Here is a 19589-nt window from a genome sequence, read left to right as displayed (position 1 = left end):
TATAACTATTCATAGTTTGACTCTTGCTGTTGTATCTGTGCATTGTCTCATTTTATAGTACAGTTGCATGTCTCGAAAGTGTGACTGTAATGAGGCTGATTTAACAAAACCTAACCAGTTATCTCATTATAGAAACTCTGCTGTATACATATTTAATGTAGGCAGTGATATAATAATGTCTGCTCCCACGTTATCCATTTTAGATGTTAAATTTCTAGAGCATGGGGATGATGACCCATTTCCATTTCATAGTACTTGTTCAGTTGAACAGCTTAAATGTTTTGCCAGTATGATAAAAGGAATGTTTAGCTCTTAAACTGAGTACTTTCTGGTTTGGATGTTACTTTAGTGCCTGAGTTCCAGTTAGGAACCTGGCCCCTCTGAGCTAATTCTTGGTATGTGCATTCAAGACATTGGGAACTTTTCCTAGGCAAAGAAGAGGAGGTAGAGAATAAGCATAGTAAATATTTGATAAGTAATTTTCCCTTTTTTGTACCTGCAGGGAAAGAAATGGAACTGGTATTTGGACTATTTATTTTCAGAGGGGTTACAAGGCTTGAAACTTTTCATAAGAAGTAGTATTCATCATTCTTCTGTCCCCTGATCAGAGAGCATAAACCACAGCATCAACATTAAGTGAATTTTGACTGAAACGAACTGACCATACCGGACTAAATTCTTTTCCTTGTTGCTAGAGAGGCCAAGTGGCTCAACTTGAGTTTCCATAATCTTTTCATCAACAGACTGCCATCCTCAGGGAGTACTTGGACTGGCCTTCTTTGCGTGGCCCAGGAGAGCCTCAGTGTGGCTAGCTTTATTCTTCAGGATCTAGCTTCTTCTGCCTTCCACCAAATTATACGTAGATACATCTGTTATGTTATGGGATTTTTTACATTCTTGTTGACTGTAAGTTGCATTGATGGAAGAGAGCAGGTAATATATAGTGGCAGTTAAGCCACAGACATACTCATGCAAAATGCCCTGCCTCTGAAACCTCTGGGGATATTGTCATTTTCCTTATTGTGAACAACAGTGTCAGCATCAAATTAACAGGATATAACATTTCCAACTTTAACTAGTTGGTAGCTTCCTGGGCCTTCACTGGTAGCAATTTGATGAGAGAAGGAAGTGGAGAGGATTGTGGGATAATCTAAAATGTTCCTATTTATTCCAGTTTGATTTCACAAAACTGTACTATTTTGTGTCTGTGTGTGTATGTATATGTTATATATCCCATTTTTAAGCGGTCAGGCCCAAATAAAACGACTTTATTTTCAGGGATAATTCGGAAGCTTTTAAAAAAATTTTGTAGTAGCTAGAATATCTTGCTGAAAATTCAGCCTCACTACTACTAACTCTTCCCCTTTTAATAAAATTCATATCATTTGAGAGAAATTAAGCTGAGTTCATTTTGTTTTTAAGGGCACATTCTCGTGGTTTTTCTTTTTCCTTTAAAGCAAAACAAAACTCTATGTTATTAGGTAGTGTTCAGACTAGAATCCCATTCATTTTTTGATTCAATACATATTTATCTAGCTTACTATGTGGCAGATACTCTTGTGTGCTGCTGTATAGCTGTGATCAATATAAAGTACAGCTTTTGTAGAATTTACTACATCCCTTTGGAGAAGGCAGACAATAAAAATATATGCAAAAATATAGTATGAGGTGCTATAAAGAAGCAGCAAGGAATAGGAGCAGAAAATTGAGAGGGTTGCTACTTTAAGGCCTGTTTGAGGTGACCTATGCAGGAGCCCTAATGAAATAAGTATATGAGCCATGTGAATATTTGGAGAAAGAGCATTCTGGGCATAGGTAAAGGCAAGTTGTGAAAGTCTTAAAAATGTTAACTTAGTTGGCACATTTGAGGAATAGCAGAGAGGCCAGTAAGGTTACAATAGAGTAATTAAAGGAGAAGAGTGGTAAGAAATGAAATAGACAAGCCAGAAAGTAGTTTCATGAAGACCCTTGTAATGTGTTATAGATATATGATAGGAAGCCATTAGAAGGATTGAGAGCAGAATGATATACTTTGATTTACCTGTATGGAGCTGTAGTTTGAAGGTTAGACTGAAGAAAATTAAGGGTTAAAGCAGAGAGACCAGTTAAGTTATTAAGAGTTCCAGACAAGAGTCTTAGACTAGTGTGGTAGATGATGGGGGAGGTGGTTAGATACTGGATTTAGGCTCTACTTTAAACGTAGAGAAGATAGGATCTACTGTTAGCTTGGATATGAAGAAAGGGAAAGAGAGGAGTAAAGGGTAACTCCTAGGTTTTTGAGCAACTGGGTGAGTTCTGGGATGCAGAGATGAGGCATCCTGGAGGAGGAACAGGTTTGAAGGAATGTGGACTCAGAAGTTCTGTTTTGGCCATGTTAGGTTGGAGATGCTGAGTAGGTAGGTGGATATCCAGGTCTAGAGTTCAGGGTACACGTTGGGACTGGCAAAATTAATTTGGGCATCATTAGTGAATAGCCATTACATTATATGGGATCACTTAGTGCAGCTAGAAAAAAGAAGGGAAAGACAGCAAAGGACTGAGTCCTGTGGTGTAAGCCAATATTAAGAAGTAGAAGAGAAAAGGAGGAACCAGCAAAAGCTGAGAAAGACCCACCAGTGGCTAGAAGAAAAGTGAGGAGACTGGTTGTTGTGACGGAAGCCAAGTGAAAAAAGTGTTTCGAACAAGAGAGGGAGCATTTATTGGTGTGGAATGTTGCCTATATACCCGGGTAAAAAAGTTTTAGCTACTTTGAAGTAAATGTGATAGTGTCCCCAATAGATAACCTTTCTTATGTAGAGAGTTCTCTTTTGTTTTTAAGTTTGCAGTCCAAATAACTTTCCATATTGTTATTCAGAACATGATACTTTGGTCGTTAAGATCAAGTGGAACTTTTCATTTGTGAGAAGGGGTTTGATTATTTTTCATGAAATTTAATCCCTAACAATCTTCCAGTCATGGAAGAAATTTCTAAACCTAAGTTTTTGTTCCAGAAAAAAAGCAGTTTTCCCTTATGTTTGTCTTTTTGTTCAGTAATGATTTCCTGAGTATCGTTTCTGTTCGTATTCTTCTCTTGATCCAGTTTTTTAACCCACTTAAGATTAGATGTGCAAATAAGCCAAATCTAGTTATTTGAAAACTTTTTTGAAAAATGTTCATGGCAAAGATAAAAAAGATTTTAAAAGAATAACTATTTTGCCTAGAAAAGAAAAATAGAAAATTTGATTCATTATACCAGTTGTACAGAAAGAATACTTTCTTTACCTAGTATTTATGTAAAATTGTTGACGTTATAAATATTGACAATAATGTTCAATACTAAGTTACTGTTAGATTTCTAACATTTTGGGGCACCTGGGTGGCTTAGTCTGTTAAGCAGCTGCCTTTGGCTTGGGTCGTGATTTCAGGGTCCTGGGATCTAGCCCTAGTCAGGCTGTCTGCTCAGCGGGGAGTCGGCTTCTTTCTCTCTGTACTCTCCCCCTCTCTCAAATAAATAAAATCTTTTTAAAAAAAGATTTCTAACATTTTATTTTTCTTTTTATCATAACTTCTTCCTCTTGGTCTTGAGGACAATTTGGAAAGAAAAGTAGATTAAGTCTTTGGTGTCTCACATAAAATTTCTATTGTTTGCAGACATTCTCTATTTACACCAGATACATTTTATATCACACAGTGGTTTACTAGAAATAAGAAAAAATATTCTCTAAAGTTGGTATTATATTGGGGCATCTGGGTGGCTCAGTCAGTTGAGCATCTGACTCTTGATTTTGGGTCAGGTCATGATCTCAGGGTTGTGGGATTGAGTCCTGCCTCGGGCTCCCCGCTCAGTGGGGAGTCTGCTCCTCTCCTTCTCCCTCTCCCTCTATTCCTCTCCCTCACCCCTCACCCCCACTTGCACTCTCTCTCTCACATAAACAAATCTTTAAAAAAATAAAATAAAATAGGTTATTTTTAAAATCTCTTTTCAGTTGATGTAACATTTTACTTCATTTATTTTTTTAATATAGAATATTCTCATCATGTAAGAACATTCTATTTTTGATAAAGATGGATGCTATGGACTGAATTGTTTATTTCTCCCAAATTCAGACATTGAAGCCCTGACCCCTAATGTGATAGTATTCGGAGGTGGGGCCTTTGGGAGGTAATTAGGTCATGAGAGTGGAGCCCTCATCAATGTGATTAGTACCTTTATAGGAAGAGACAAGAGAGATACTGATCTTTCTCTCCACCATGTGAGAATAGGGCAAGAAGGTAGCCATGTACAAGCTAGAAAGAGGGCTCTCACCAGAACCTGTCCATGTTGGCACCCTGGTCTTTGGACTTCCAGCCTCCAAAATTGTGAAAAATAAATTTGTTTTTCAATCGACTCAGTCTGTGGTATTTTGTTATAGCCTCTTGATCTAAGACAATGGCCAACAATGTTTAACAGAATATATTGTTGACCTGAATCATCAATGCTTTACTTTTTTTATAATACTCAGAAAAGGATGTCCTCCCAAGAAGCATAATAAGTACCCGTGAATTAAAGTCCACTTTTAAGTATGTAACAGGAAAGCAAATTTTTTCAACTGTCGAGGAAGAATATTAGCTTATCTAACTAGATTTGGTGCACAGACCTGAGGGCTGGATTTTAAGGAGTCTTTTCATTGCTTCTAGTTGTAGGTTTTTTTTTTTTAAAGATTTTTTTATTCATTTATTTGACAGAGAGAGAGCCAGCGAGAGAGGGAACATAAGCAGGGGGAGTGGGAGAGGGAGAAGCAGGCCTCCAGTGGAGGATCCTGATGTGGGGCTCGATCCCAGACCGCCAGGATCACGCCCTGAGGCGAAGGCAGACGCCCAACAACCGAGCCACCCAGGCGCCCCTAGTTGTAGGTTTATCATTAATGAATTGTGTGACCTTGGAAGCCACTTAAGTACTTTGCCTCTTGATTCCCTCTTTGGTAAAATTTAGATTCTAATGTCTGTCTTTCAAAAGTTTGATACATAAAATGATAGAAAATCTGTGAAATTTCATTGAAAAGCCATAAAGGGGAAAAAAGATATGAAAGTTTTCCCTACCTTTGAATTCAAAGTTTAACAATAGAATGTAATTGAAGACTGTCCCAGAAGGTAGTAGCTCACTGAAGTAATACGCATTTTTCTGTACTTTACCTTCTGAGTGAACAGTTGCCTGAGCCTTTCTGGAAAAAGTGCTGAATATATGAATAAACATTTATTCAAAAATTTGACATCTGGTCATTTATGAGTATTCCAGCCCTGGATACAATAACACAGTTAATATCACATGAAATTGAACAAGAATGCAATTTTTATATGCTTTACTTTCCCCTTGTATTTATCTGTAGACAATTTTCTGCTACCTGAGGTAATGAAAGAGAAGGTAGTATATAATTTTTAAAATTAGATAGTACTTTTGATTCTAAAAAATTAGAAATGAATCATTTATTTACAATCAGCATGGTAGATAGGTTAAATTCGCAAATGTGATCACCAGTTTCTGCAGTCAGTTGAAAATTAAAATGGGGAGGTTTTCTGGATGGCAATGTGAAGAGTTCAGTGGAACTCCCCAGAGAAGTATCTGTCTCATTGGTCAAAATTAGAAAGACCAATCAAAGTCTCTGGAGAATAATAAAAGGATTTGCAACAAAATGAGAACCATTTATTCAAAGTCCACAGAATTCAGTAATAGTAGTAGTAGGCTATAACATTTGATATAGAAGCTACACCCATTGTCTCACCCAACTCTGTTTTAGGAGAGGTTTCTGGGAGACTTGGAAACCAACTGGCAGCTCCTGTCAGTCCCAGATACTGTTCTATGATACAGAGGTTCTGCGAGGGAGGGGTCAGAGAAAACCTCAGAGACTGGCAACATGCTGGCCCTGGCCTTAGGGGCCTGACTTTTTTTGGATAGTGGAGCAATTTATGCCTCCAAGGAATTGTTCAAAGTAAAAATCAGTTAACAGTTACTGGGGGCCAAGAGCATAGTATGATACCGGTGGAGCATAGTATGATACCAGTGGAGGCAGATCACAAGTTTAACAGGGAGATCAGAAAGAGAAGCAAAGGAGGTCTGATGATGTGGAATAATGTGCTGTTACCTAAGGCCATACTCTTAGGAGCAACTGGAGGGGAAACTGCTTTGCTATTAGTCCTTGGCTAAATGTGGAACAAACTTGTAAACTCCCTGTGATGTGAAAGCAGTCTCCAACCCATGTAGATCACGCAGCAAAAAATGAAAACCTTAATGGCTCAGGGGCTTCAGTACAACTCGGATCAATCAGTGACTGACGGCTAAACTATAATGACCCAGGGATGACCCTTTGGATGCCGGGTTTAAAGATAAAAGCAAGAAAAAATCCAAGCGGAAAGTGAAGGCTGCATACCGTGGAGGAACAGACGTCACAGAATTAGTATAGCCAAGTTACTAAACAACAGCGACAAACCCTAAAGCAGGGACAATCAGTATCCAGAGCTGCTATAATATATTATCTGAACTGAATGTTCAGTTATAAGAGGCAAACAGGAACATGTGATCCATACACAGGAAAAAAGTAGAAATTTCCTTTGAGGGTATCAGATGTTGAACTTGGTGGACAAGGACTTCAAAGCAGCTATTATAAATACGTCTAAAGAACTTCAACCATGTTTAAATAATTAAAAATATATGATGATAATGACATGAAAAAGAAAATATCAGTAAAGGATAGAATGCATACACACACACACCCCAAATGAAAATTCTGGACTTGAAAAGTGTGAAGAAAAATGAACAGAACCTTAGAGAAAGTGGTACACCATTAAGCACAAAACACACTCATAATGGGTATATCAGAGGAAACAGGGACAGAAAAAAATATTTGAATAAATAATGGCTGATAATGTGCCAAATTTGATGAAAACAATCTAGACATTCAATAAGCTCAAGGAAATACTAGCAAATCAAGTCCAGCCACATGAAAAGGATTATACTCCATGACCAACTGGGATCTATCCCAGTCATGCAAGGTTGGTTTAACATCAATGTAGTACCTCATATCAAAACTGTTTAGGGGTGCCTGGGTGGCTCAGTCGGTTAAGCGTCTGCCTTAGGCTCAGGTCATGATCCCAGGATCCTGGAATCGAGTCCCACATCAGGCTCCCTGCTCAGTGGGGAGGCTGCTTCTCTCTGCTGCTCATGCGCTCTCTCTTGCTCACTCGCTCTCTCTCTCAAAATCTTAAAAAAAAAACTAAAGTAAAAATACATCTAATAAATGCAAAGACATCCCATGTTCATAGATCTGAAAACTGAATAGTTAAAATAACAATGTTTCCCAAACTGATCTACAGTTTCAGTGCAAGCCCTATCAAAACAGTAGCTGGCATTTTTGCAGAAATTGACAAGCTGTTTCTGAAATTCAAATGGAAAGAGGCCACAAACAAAATAATACTGGAAAAGAACAAAGGTGGAGGCCTCACATTTCTGTATTTCAGACTTTGCCACAAGGCTATACTAATCAAGACGGTGTTGTACTAGCATAAGGATACATGTAGATCGATGGAATAGAATTCAGAGTCCAGAAGTAAACCCATTCATGTAAGGTCAGTTTGATTTCCAACAAGGATGCCAAGACAGTTACTGGGAAAATAATAGTCTTTTCAGGAAGTGTTTCCAGACAACTCAATATCCCCATGCAAAAGAATCTGGTTGGACCCCTATATCACATCATGTACAAAAATTCAAATGAATCAAAAACTTAAATTTCATATCAAAAACTGTAAAACTAGGGCACCCAAGTGGCTCAGCTGGTTAAGCGTCTGCCTTTGGCACAGGTCATGATCCCAGGCTCCCTGCTCAGTGGGGAGTCTACTTCTCCCTCTGCCCTTCCCCCTGCTTGTGCATGCACTCTCTCCTTCTCTCTCTCTCATGTGTGCACACGTGCAAAAATAAATAAATAAATAATAAAACTGTAAAACTAGACAAAAACTGTAAATCTTCATGACCTTGAGTTAGTGATTTTGTAGGTATAACAAAAGCACACACAGTAAAGTCCATGAATTTCATCACAATTAGAAACTTTATGCTTTAAATGAGACCACCAAGAAAATGAACAGAAAATGCACAGAATGGAAGGAAATATTTGCAAATCATATATCTGAGAAGTGTCTTGTATCTGGAGTATGTAAAGAACTCTGAAAACTCACTAATAAAAAGACAACCCAATTAAAAATGGGCAAAAGTTCCAGATAAATATTTCTCCCCAGAAAAGTCTGTGAATGGATAATAAGAACACAAAAAGATGCTCAACATCATTAGTCATTAGGTAAATTCAAAAATGAGATACCACTTTACAACCATTAGGATGGCTATAATAAAAGAACAAGTGAGGATGTGGAGAAACTGAAACACTCCTACATTGCTGACTAGACTATAAAATGGTGTAGCCACTTTGAAATACAATTTGGCAGTTCCTCAAAATTTTAGAGATACGACTAATTCCACTTTTGAGTATATATCCAAAAGAAATGAAAACATGTCTTCATAAAAATTTGTGCACAAATGTTCATATGCATAATGCTATCAAATGGCATTATTTATAATAAGTAAAAAAAGGACTCAACCAAAATGTCCAACTGATGAATGAATAAATAAAATGCAGTATTTGCATATAATGTGTTTGGCCAAAAAAAAAAAAAGGATTGAAGAAGTGATACCAATACTATAGTATGGAAAAACCTCAAAAACTTACATGAAATAAAACAAGGCAATCACAAAAGAGCATGTATTGTATGGTTCTATATATGTGAAAATGTCAACGATAGGCAAATCTGTAAAGACAAAGTAAAGTGGCTGTCTATAGGGCTGATGGGAAAAGGGAAGCAGATAATGGGGAATACTATAAACTGAAAGTTTGTGTCCCCCCATCTCCCAAGTTCATATGCTGAAACCTAATCTCCAATGTGATGATATTTGGAGGTGGGGCTTTTAGGAAGTGATTAGGTCATGAGGGTGGTGCCCTTATGAGTGGGATAAGTGCCCTTATAAAAAGAGGCCCCAGAGGACTTCCTTGCTTCTTTCATCCAGTAAGGTTATAACAAGAAGATGGCTGTCTATGAACAGGAAGTGGGCCCTTACCAGACACTGAATCTCCCAGCAACTTGATTTTGGACTTCCCAGCCTCCAGCATTGTAAGAAATACATTTCTGTTGTTTATATGCCATCCAGTCTATGGTATTTTGTTCTAGCAGCCCCAATAGACTAAGACAGGGAGTGGCTGCTAATGGGTTATGAGGTTTCTTTTTAAGATGATGGAAGTGTGTTCTTAACTCTGTAAATATAATACAAACCACTTAATGTAATTTTAAGTGGATGAATTTTGTGTTATTAAGTTATACCACCAAAGTTGTTTAAAAAAAACTTGTAAGGGGGCACATGAGTGGCTCAGTCATTAAGTGTCTGCCTTTGGCTCAGTTCATGATCCCAGCATCCTGGGATCGAGCCCTGCCTTGGGCTTCCTGCTCAGTGGGGAGCCTGCTTCTCCCTCTCCTACTCCCCCTGCTCGGTGCGTCTCTCACTGTATCTCTCTCTCTGTCAAATAAATAAATAAAATCTTAAAAAAAACATGTAAGGACTGTTTCAAATCTGTTTTGGAAAAGGATGAGATGAGTAATCTTTAATATATTGTGTTTGCATAATGATTACCTTACCTGTATAACAAATTTAGAATAATTATAGTCATAAAATTATTATTTGTTTCTCTTCTATCTCATACCTTGACCTCTTCTAGTCTAGGAAATTAGGAATATATAAACAGAATTATATATGAGAATTATGCAACTATCAAGTATTTTTAAGAATTTTTACAGGTAAATATCAGATTTGCATATTTATTCGAGACATTTTAAAAGGGTCAGCAAGGAAAACAGGTAATGCTGAAATAATTTTCTAAAATACAGATAGATAAGTAGAAGTAGGTTATGAGATCATATGTGGGTAAAAATCATTGTAGTATCATTTCTCTTTAAAAGGATTTTGATCTGGGCACCTGGGTGGCTCAGTTAAGGTTAAGTGTCTGCCTTCAGCTCAGATCATGAGCTCAGGGTCCTGGGACTGAGCCCCGCATCAGCCTCCCTGCTCAGCGGGGAGCCTGCTTCTCCCTCTGCCCCTCCCCCCACTAATTCTCTCTCTCTCTGTCTCTCTCTCTCAAATAAATAAATCTTAAAGTTTTTGATCAATTGTAGGGGTACTGGCATATTTTTCTAACAAGAATAAAATAATACAGCTTTAATGGCTATATGGCTATATTTAAACAAATAAGACATAACTAGATTTCTAACAAACAGTTTAGTTAATTTCCTCTATCCTGAATGAGGATACAGCCAGTGAATGATATTTTAAATGGAATTGGGAAGCTCTCATATTTTTAGGTGGATCATTGTTAAAATATATATATATTTAATTTCAAGTGAGAATGATAAGAATTAGGCTTATTTCAAAAACTTAACCCAGTTTCTAATATACTCTGTAAAAAATCTTAGTCATGTTTAGAATTTCATGTTGTAGGGGCTCCTGGGTAGCGCAGTCGTTAAGTGTCTGCCTTCGGCTCAGGGCGTGATCCCGGTGTTCCGGGATCGAGTCCCACATCGGGCTCTTCCGCTGGGAGCCTGCTTCTTCCTCTCCCACTCCCCTGCTGTGTTCCCTCTCTCGCTGGCTGTCTCTCTGTCACATAAATAAATAAAATTAAAAAAAAATAATAAAAATAAAAATAAAAAAATAGAATTCCATGTTGTTGTTGCAGAATCTAGGATAATTTATCATCTCTCCCTGCTGGACATTTATCCCACCACAAGGAAGTAAGAATTTGACCTCTGCAACTTAGCTTCTACAAGTGCAGAGAAAGCTAGAGCAGGGAAAATGAGTATATTGAGCTGAATGGGGAACTAGAGGACAGTTAAGGTTTTCTGCTTTTCCCGACTTCAAAGAGCCATTTATTTCCCTTGTGTTTGGAAGTGAATTGAGCTGAAGGCAAGAACTTGAGGATTCTTGGCCTATGACTTAGGTTCTAAGGGGTCAGACAATAATTGAATCTTGCTGGGATCTGCACTTGAAAAACTCTACCCCTAACAGACATTTACATAAGAGTAGACATACTGGCTAATAACTACATAAGCTCTTTTTAACCTAGGTCTCAGATTTTCCCTTGACATTAATGAGCATTAAATTTTTTTTGGTAACATTTTGTCTATCACCAGTAGGTTTAACTTTGACTTCTTTAACATTTTATATTCTGTACTTTTATATTGTTAGGTTTCTTTAAGCACTTTTTAAGGCTAGTTTTGGTACGACAATCTTTGTTTTACATTTTACTACTTTTTCTTATCATGGTAAAATACACACAATATTTACCATTTTAATCATTTTGAAGTGTACAATTCAGTAGCATTAAATACATTTACAATGTTGTACAACCATCACCAATATCTAGTTTCAGAACCGTTTCATCATTCTCCCCAAAATGTACCCATTAAGCGGTTGCTCCTCATTTCCCCCTCTTTTCCCAGCTCCAGGCAACCACCAGTCCGTGTCTCTTTCTATGGATTCACCAATGCTGGATATTTCATATAAATGGACTCATACAATATGTGGCTTTTTGTCTCTGGTTTCTTTCACTTAGCATAATGAATTCAACATTATGCAACATGTGTCAGTACTTCATTCCTTTTTATGGCTGAATAATATTCCTTTGTATGGATATACCACCTTTTATTATCTATTTATCATTTGATGGACATTATGTTGTTTTCACCTTTGGCTATTGTGAATAGTGCAGCTGTGAACATTCAAATTTTTATTTGAACACCTGTGTTTCGGTTCTTTTCAGGTATATACCTAGGAAGAGAATGATGGGGTCATATGATAATTCTATGTTTAATTGAGGAACTACCAAACTGTTTCCCAAAGTGTCTTCATCAATTTACATTCCCATCAGCAATGTACGAGGGCTTCATGTTTTCCACATCCTCACTAACACTTGTTATTTTTCATTTTGAAAAAATTATAGCCATACTAGTGTGGGTGTGAGGTGTTATCTCATTGCGGCTTTGATTTTCATTTACCTAATGACTAATGATGTTGAGCATCTTTTTGTGTCCTGTTGGCCATTATGTATCTTTTGAAGAAATGCCCATTTGAGTCCTTTGCCTGTTTTCTAAAATGGGGTTGTTAGTCTTTTTTGTTGTAGAGTCGTAAGACCTCTTTATATATTCTGAATACAAGATGCTTATCAAATGTATGATTTGAAAATAGTTGGTTGCCTTTACACTTTCTTGATAGTACCCTTCAATGCACACAATTTTTAAAGATTTTATTTATTTTAGAGAGAGAGAGCACTAGTGGGAGAGGGGCAGAGGGGGAAGGAGAGGGGCTGAGAGGGAAGGAGAGGGAAAAGGAGAGAATCTCAAGTAGACTCCACACTCAGCACAGAGCTGGATGTGGGGCTGGATCTCAGGACCCTGAGATTATGACCTGAGCCAAAACCAAGAGTCGGACACTTAACTGACTGTGCCACTCAGGTGCCCCACAATGCACACGATTTTTAAACTTTGATGAAGTCCAATCTATTTTTTCATTGTTTGCTTGTACTTTAGGTGTCATGTCTAAGAAATTGTCGCCTATTCCAAGGTCCTGAAGATTTATATCAATGTTTTTTGCTGAGAGTTTTATAGTCTTAGCTTTTATTTTAGACATTTCATCCATTTTGAGTTAATTATTTTATGTGGTGTGAGTTAGAGATACAAATTCATTCTTTTTCATGAAGATATACATTTTCCCCAATACCATTTAGTAAAAAGGCTATTATTTCCCCCATTGAATTGTCTTTGCATATAGAAGTATGGATTTATACCTTCAGTTTTGTTCTAATGATCTATATGTCTGTTCTCATGTCAGAACCACACTGTCTTGATTAGTGTAGTTTTGTGGTAAACTTTCAAATTGGGAAGTAGGGATAGTCCAACTTTGTTCTTCTTTTTCAATGTTGTTTTGGCTATTCTGGGTCCCTTGCAATTCCATATGAAATTTAGGAGTAATTTGTTAATGTCTGTAAAGAAAGGCAATTGGAATTTTGATAGAGAATTCATTGAAACTGTAAATTAGTTTGGGGAGTAGTGCTGTCTTAACAATTTTAAATTGTTCAGTTCATGAACATCAGATGTGTTTCCATCTATTTAGGTCTGCTTTACTGAATTTCAACAATGTTTTGTAGTTTTTAGTGTACAAGTCTTGCACTTCTTTTGTTAAATTTATTCCAAGTGTTTTATTTTTTTCTTGTAAATTGTAAATGTACAGTGTAAATGGAATTGTTTTCTTAATTTCATTTTTGTATTGTTAATTATAAGTGTATAGAAATACAACTGCTTTTATTTTTTTTTACTGAAACTTTGTACACTTTGAATATGACCTTCCCATTCCCAGTCCCTCAGGCCCCTTGCAATACCATTCTACTCTCTGCTTCTATGAGTTTGACTATTTTAGATTCTTCATGTAAGTGGTATCATGTAGTATTTGTCCTGTGTCTGGCTTATTTCGTTTAGAATAATGTCCTCTACATTCACCCATGTTGTCACAAATGGTAGAATTTCTTTGTTTTTTAGGATGAATAATATTCCATTGTATCTATATACCATATTTTCTTTATTAATTCATCCATCTATAGACAGTTAGGTTGTTTCCATGTCTTGGCTATGGTGCATAATGCTGTAATGAACATGGAAGTGTAGGTATCTCTTCAAGATCCTGATTGCAATTCTTCTAGCTATATAGCCAGAAGTGGGATTGCTGGATCATGTAGTAATTTTACTTTAAAGTTTTTGAAGAACGTCCATACTGTCTTTTATAGTAGTTGCACCAGTTTATACTCCCAACGCTTTACAAGGATTATTTTATCTTTAGATCCTTTTTTTTTACTCTCCATATCCTTGACAGCACTTGTTATCTTTGGGGGTTTTGTTTGTTTGTTTTGGTAATAGCTATTGTAGTAGGTATGAGGTGATAGCTCAATATTTTTTTTAAGATTTTATTTATTTGTCAGAGGATTTTATTTGTCAGAGAGAGAGAACACAAGCAGGGGAGCAGTTGGCAGGAGAAGCAGGCTCCCAGCTGAGCAAGAAGCCCGATGTGGGACTCCATCCCAGGACTCTGAGCCAAAGGCAGACATTTAACCAACCGACCCACCCAGGTGTCCCTCTCATTATGATTTTGATTTGCATTTCCCTAATGATTGGTGATCTTGAGCACCTTTTCAGATACCTCTTGGCCATTTGTGTATCTTTGAAAGAAACATCAATTCAGTTTCTTTGCTCATTTTTATTTTGTATTTTATTTTTTTAAGATTAACTAGTTATTTTTAGAGAGAGAGAGCCGGGGTGGGTGCAGAGCGAGAGGGAGAGAGGGTCCTAAGCAGACTCCACGCTAAGCAGGGAGCCCCACATGGGGCTTGATCCCACGACCCCGAGATCACAACCTGAGCCAAAACCAAAGTCAGAGGCTCAACTAGCTGCACCACCCAGGTGCTTCTCTTTGCCCTTTTTAAAAAATCAGGTTATTTGTTTCCTTGCTATTGAGTTGTAGCAGTTTTGAAATACAACTGATTTTAGTATTTTGATCTTGTATCTTATAGCCTTGATGAACTTACTTAATAGTTCAGATAGTTCTTTTAAAAAGATTTATCTATTTACTAAGTTTATTTATTTATTTATTTATTTAGAGAACACAAGCGGGAGGGGCAGAAGAAGAAGGAGAGAGAATCCCAAGGAGACTCCACACTCAGCGTGGAGTCTGACTCAGGACTTGATCTCACGATCCTGAGATTACGACCTGAGCTGAAATCAAGAGTCAGAGGCTTAACTGACCGCCAGGCGTCCCTCAGATAGTTTTTTTTAGAGGACTTATTTTGATTATTTCTATACAAAATCATGCCATGGGCCAATAGAGATATTTTTACTACCTTGTTTCCAATTTGGATACCTTTTGTTTCATTTTCTTGACTAATTATCTTCGCTAGTAGAACCTCCAGTACAATGGTGAATGGAAATGAGAATGGACATCTTTTTCTTGTTCCTGAACTCAGGGGGAGAGCTTTCATTCTTTCAGAATTAAGTATGATGTTAGCTGTGGATATTTAATAGATGTTCTTTATGAGGTTTAGGAAATTCCTCTCTATTCGTCATTTGCTGAGTTCTTTTATTATATAGAAGGGTGTTGAATGGTTTGGGGGTTTTTTTGTTGTTGTTCTTTATTCTATTAATACCATGAATTACATTGATTATATTTGTATGTTTACTCAACATTACATTCCTGGGGGCAAATCCCACATGGTCATGGAATGCAATACATTTTATATGTGGCTGGATTCAACTTGATAGTATTTCGTTGAGGATTTACAACATCTATATTCATAAGTGATATTGTTTTGTAATTTTCTTGTGATATCTTTTTCTGGTTTTGATATTGGGATAATACTGGCCTCATAGAATGAGTTAAGACATGTTGTTCTCACCTATATTTTGGAAGAGTTTGTGAAATATTGGCATTAACTCTTCAAATTAATTTAATTTAATAAATTTAATTTAATAATAAATTACATTTAAAAGCAGCAACAGAAAAAAATATATACCACAACTTCTTTATCCATTCATCCATTGATGAACACTCAGGTTGTCTCCTAAGTCTTGTTCAATGTCGTGGCTATTGTAAATAATGCTGCTATGAACATGATGTCTTTTTGAGTGAGTGTTTTTGTAAAAACTCCTTCCCATATTTTTGTTTTTGATGTCACAAATTATCCCTTTCTATATTGTGTATTTATTAAAAAATTATTATAGCTGTAGTCATTTTTAATACTTTTGTCCTTTAACTTTTTTACTAGAGTTAAGTGGTTAACACACCATCATATTACAGTATTAGAGTATCCTGAATATGACTATATACTTGCCTATACTAGTGTATTTTATATTCTCATATGTTTTAATGTTACTTATATCTTTTAATTTCAACTTGAGGATCTCCATTCAGCATTTCTTTTTTTTTAAGATTTTATTTATTTATGTGAGAGAGGAAGAGAGAGAGAGAGAAAATGCACACAAGCCCAGGGCAGGGGGAGGGCCAGAGGCAGAGGGAGAAGTAGACTCCCCACTGGGCAGGAAGTCTGACATGGGGCTTGATCCCAGGACCCTGGGATCATGACCTGAGCTGAAGACAGATGCTTAACTGACTAAGCCACCCAGGCGCCTCTATTCAACATTTCTTATAATGCAGGTCTAGTGGTGATGAACTCCCTCAGCTTTTGTTTGTCTGGGAAAATCCTTATCTATGCTTCATCTCTACAGGATAACGTTGCCAGATAAAGTATTCTTAGCAGGTTTTTTCCCAGCACTTTGAATATATCATCCTACTTTCTCCTGGCCTATAAGGTTTCTGCTGAGAAATCCATTAAATGCATTATGGGGGTTTCCTGATAAGTGATAAGATTCTTTACTGTTGCTGCTTTTAAGATTCTGTCTTTGTCTTTGACTTTTGACAGTTTTTTTAAAAAGATTTTATTTATTTGAGAGAGAGAGAAAGGCAGAGAAAGGGTGAGAAACAGGCTCCCCCCTGAGCAGGGAGCCCCTTGGGATCAGGATCCGAGCAGAAGGCAGAAGGCAGACGCTTAAATGACTGAGCCACCCAGGCACCCCAACAGTTTTATTTATTTTTTTTAATTTTTATTTTTTTAAAAGATTTTATTTATTTATTTATTTGAGAGAGAGAGACAGCCAGCGAGACAGGGAACACAAGCAGGGGGGGTGGGAGAGGGAGAAGCAGGCTCCCAGCAGAGGAGCCTGATGTGGGGCTCGATCCCACAACGCCGGGATCACGCCCTGAGCTGAAGGCAGACGCTCAACCGCTGTGCCACCCAGGCGCCCCCCCCAACAGTTTTATTATAATGTGTCTTAGAGAAGATCTTTTTGAGTTGAATTTGTTTGAGGACCTATGTACCTCATGAACTTGGATAGCCAAATTTCTACCCAGATCTTTAAATAAACTTTATGCCCCCTTCTCCCTCTCTTTTCCTTCTGGGACTCCGATAATTCATAGGTTGTTTCTTTTGATGATATCCCACAGTTCAAGTAGGATTTTTTCATTCTTTTTTCTTTGTTCTCATGTGACTGGATAAAGGTCCTTTCTTTGACATCACAGTGTCTTCTGTTTGATCCAGACTAATGTTAATACACTCTATTGCAGTTTTCATTTCATTCGTTGTATTTTTCAGCTCCTGAATTTTTATTTGGTTCTTTTCTATGATTTCTATCTCTTTGTTAAACTTCACATTTTGTTTCTGTGTTATTTTCCTGATTTTGTTAAATTGTCTTTCTGTGATTCAGGCTGACTTTCTGCATGTGCTCACTAGTTGTCTGCAAAAGCTTTATTTCACTGTCATCAGGAATTTGCACAGGGAGCTGGCTAAGGGGTTAGGGAGAGATGTGGGTAGAGTGCATGGAGCCTATTTGCTAGTTAGGGTGATCTATTTGCTAGTTAGGGTGCCTATTTGCTAGTTAGGGTGATCTGCAGGTGAGTGGTCCTTAGCAGTTTGGGGACAGACTCCTGACATAGTTATTAGGATCCATGTCCCTTTGATATGTCCCATTTTTAGCCCCAGCTGCTGTTCTCCCAGCTACGCACCGACCTCAAGTTGTGTAACTCATGACTTGGTACTCTGGGTGGGGGAAGAGAGAAATGGGCCTCGTTGGCAGTATTCTGCACAGTTGGAGAAGCTCAGTGCTCACTTAAATGCTCTTGTTTTTCCTTGTGGGAGAAATTACAAGCTGAGGGGTGTTCTCCTGGCTCTAACCTGTACTGCCTTTAGGGAGGGATGATGCAGGTGAAGTCCTATTGTTCATCTTACTCTCTTAACTGTTCAATCTTGGATTTTTTTTTCTTAACATTATGCTGGAACTTCTCCACTGGACTCCTCAACTTACACAAAGGCTCTCTTATCCATGGGTGATTGTATTGAATCTATATATCAATTTGGGTAAAATTAACATATTAAAATAATGAGTTTTCTAACCAATGAATATAGTATATCAATCCATTTATTTAGATTTTTTAAAAAAATATCCACAATATTTTGAAATTTTCTGTCTTCTGTAACTTTTAAATAACATTCTTTTATTTCTATTTTGTCTTATCATTTTTGCTAATCTCAAGAAAACAAAACAAAAAACACCAAACCACATTTACTTGGTTTTTCTGTTAGACATGAATTTTTCTTAAATACTGTATTCTTTCTCTATCTCCATTTCCTCCATCCAATGTACACAGAAGTACATTGAGACGTCATACTCTGGCTAATAGTAAATTGAGGGAAAAAAAGTAAATTGAGAGGTGTGATTGAGATCATTGTACTCATTACAGATGACTGAAATTCTCCACCAAAAATCTTAAGATAGAATTTGAAGGCTCTGAGAGAGCTTTTTCATCCTACCATTTACTAATAACATCAGATTCTATACCTCTTTCTTTAATACGCTTAGATTAGGGGAATAAATTTTAGCAAAAACCACTTTGGTTATTAGTTATCTCTGCCGGTTAAGCACCTTAATAGCCACTTAAGCAACCCTGTCAGTACCTTGGCCAGCTTATAAAAGAAAAACCTCTGGTATTGTATTTAAAGAGGTGGTAGACTAGAAGAGGCTTTTTCTTAGCAGAATTTCGACCTGAGGCTCCAAAGTCTGATGGTATAGCCTTTTATGTTTATTCATTATTCACAAATTAACTCCTTCTCTAGAGGCTAATTTTTACTATGTCTTTAATTCTGTTTAAGAATCTCATCAGGAAATTTTTAGGATCCTCATTTCTGAAAAAAAATTATTCAGACTAAGTCCTGGTTTGGAACTTCAGGCTGATTCTTCTGAGAGTTCTTTGGAACATTGTTTTTTTAAAGCCTATCTTCTAGTTTAATGTACCTTGCTGCTTATGAAGTACTTATATTTACCTTATCTTGTTTGAACTTTAGAACTCTGTAAGGCAGGTAGCATTAGACAAACATATACACACAGAAGCTCCAAGAAATTTCTGCTGGCTTTCCTCTAACTTTACATATTTGAAATCACCTTTTTGTTAGAAAGTTCCCGACATTACATAGTATAGGAATTGATTTTTAAGATTAGTATAAAACTGAAAAAAAAAGATTAGTGTAAAACTGAAATGGCAATTTTCCAATTCAGAAGTCTTCACATCATCTAGTTCTCACGATTGGTATGGTCAGTATCTACTACAGTTTCTAGCCGATCTTTTCTATTGATCTGCCTCTGCTTGCTCCAGCTGAAAAATCTCTCTCAACAGAAAGCTTGCAGAAAATGCTGAGATGAAGATTATTTCTATAACTCTTTTATTGCATTTAAAAACCCTGTGCTCAGGCAACTAGCCATACAAATCATTTTAATTTATCCATATTTATCTCCAAGAACTTTATGGGACAACAAGGACAAGAATATAATGATAAGATGGCTGAAATATTTATACCATGTACTTATTTGTCCTAATTCTGCCCCCTGAAAGTGCAGAGGATAAG

At 37.0% G+C, this 19589-nt stretch overlaps 1 protein-coding gene across 1 annotated transcript in view; it reads left to right on the top strand.

Moving 5' to 3' along the window:
* Window positions 1–5220, top strand: part of CENPI (centromere protein I) — a 62976-nt gene extending 57756 nt beyond the window's left edge. Inside the window, exon 21 of the mRNA XM_045803615.2 lies at window positions 503–5220. Within this exon, the coding sequence (XP_045659571.1) occupies window positions 503–604 (102 nt within the window). The 3' untranslated portion in view covers window positions 605–5220. The remainder of the gene's footprint in view (window positions 1–502) is intronic.
* The last annotated feature ends 14369 nt before the right edge of the window (window positions 5221–19589 follow it).

Source organism: Ursus americanus, chromosome X (genome assembly GCF_024610735.1).
Source record: "Ursus americanus isolate L20-20 chromosome X, mUrsAme1.1.p, whole genome shotgun sequence".
In the NCBI taxonomy this organism is placed as follows: Eukaryota; Metazoa; Chordata; class Mammalia; order Carnivora; family Ursidae; genus Ursus; species Ursus americanus.
Note: the sequence above shows the minus strand (reverse complement) of the source record. Positions and strands in the feature narration are given on the sequence as shown.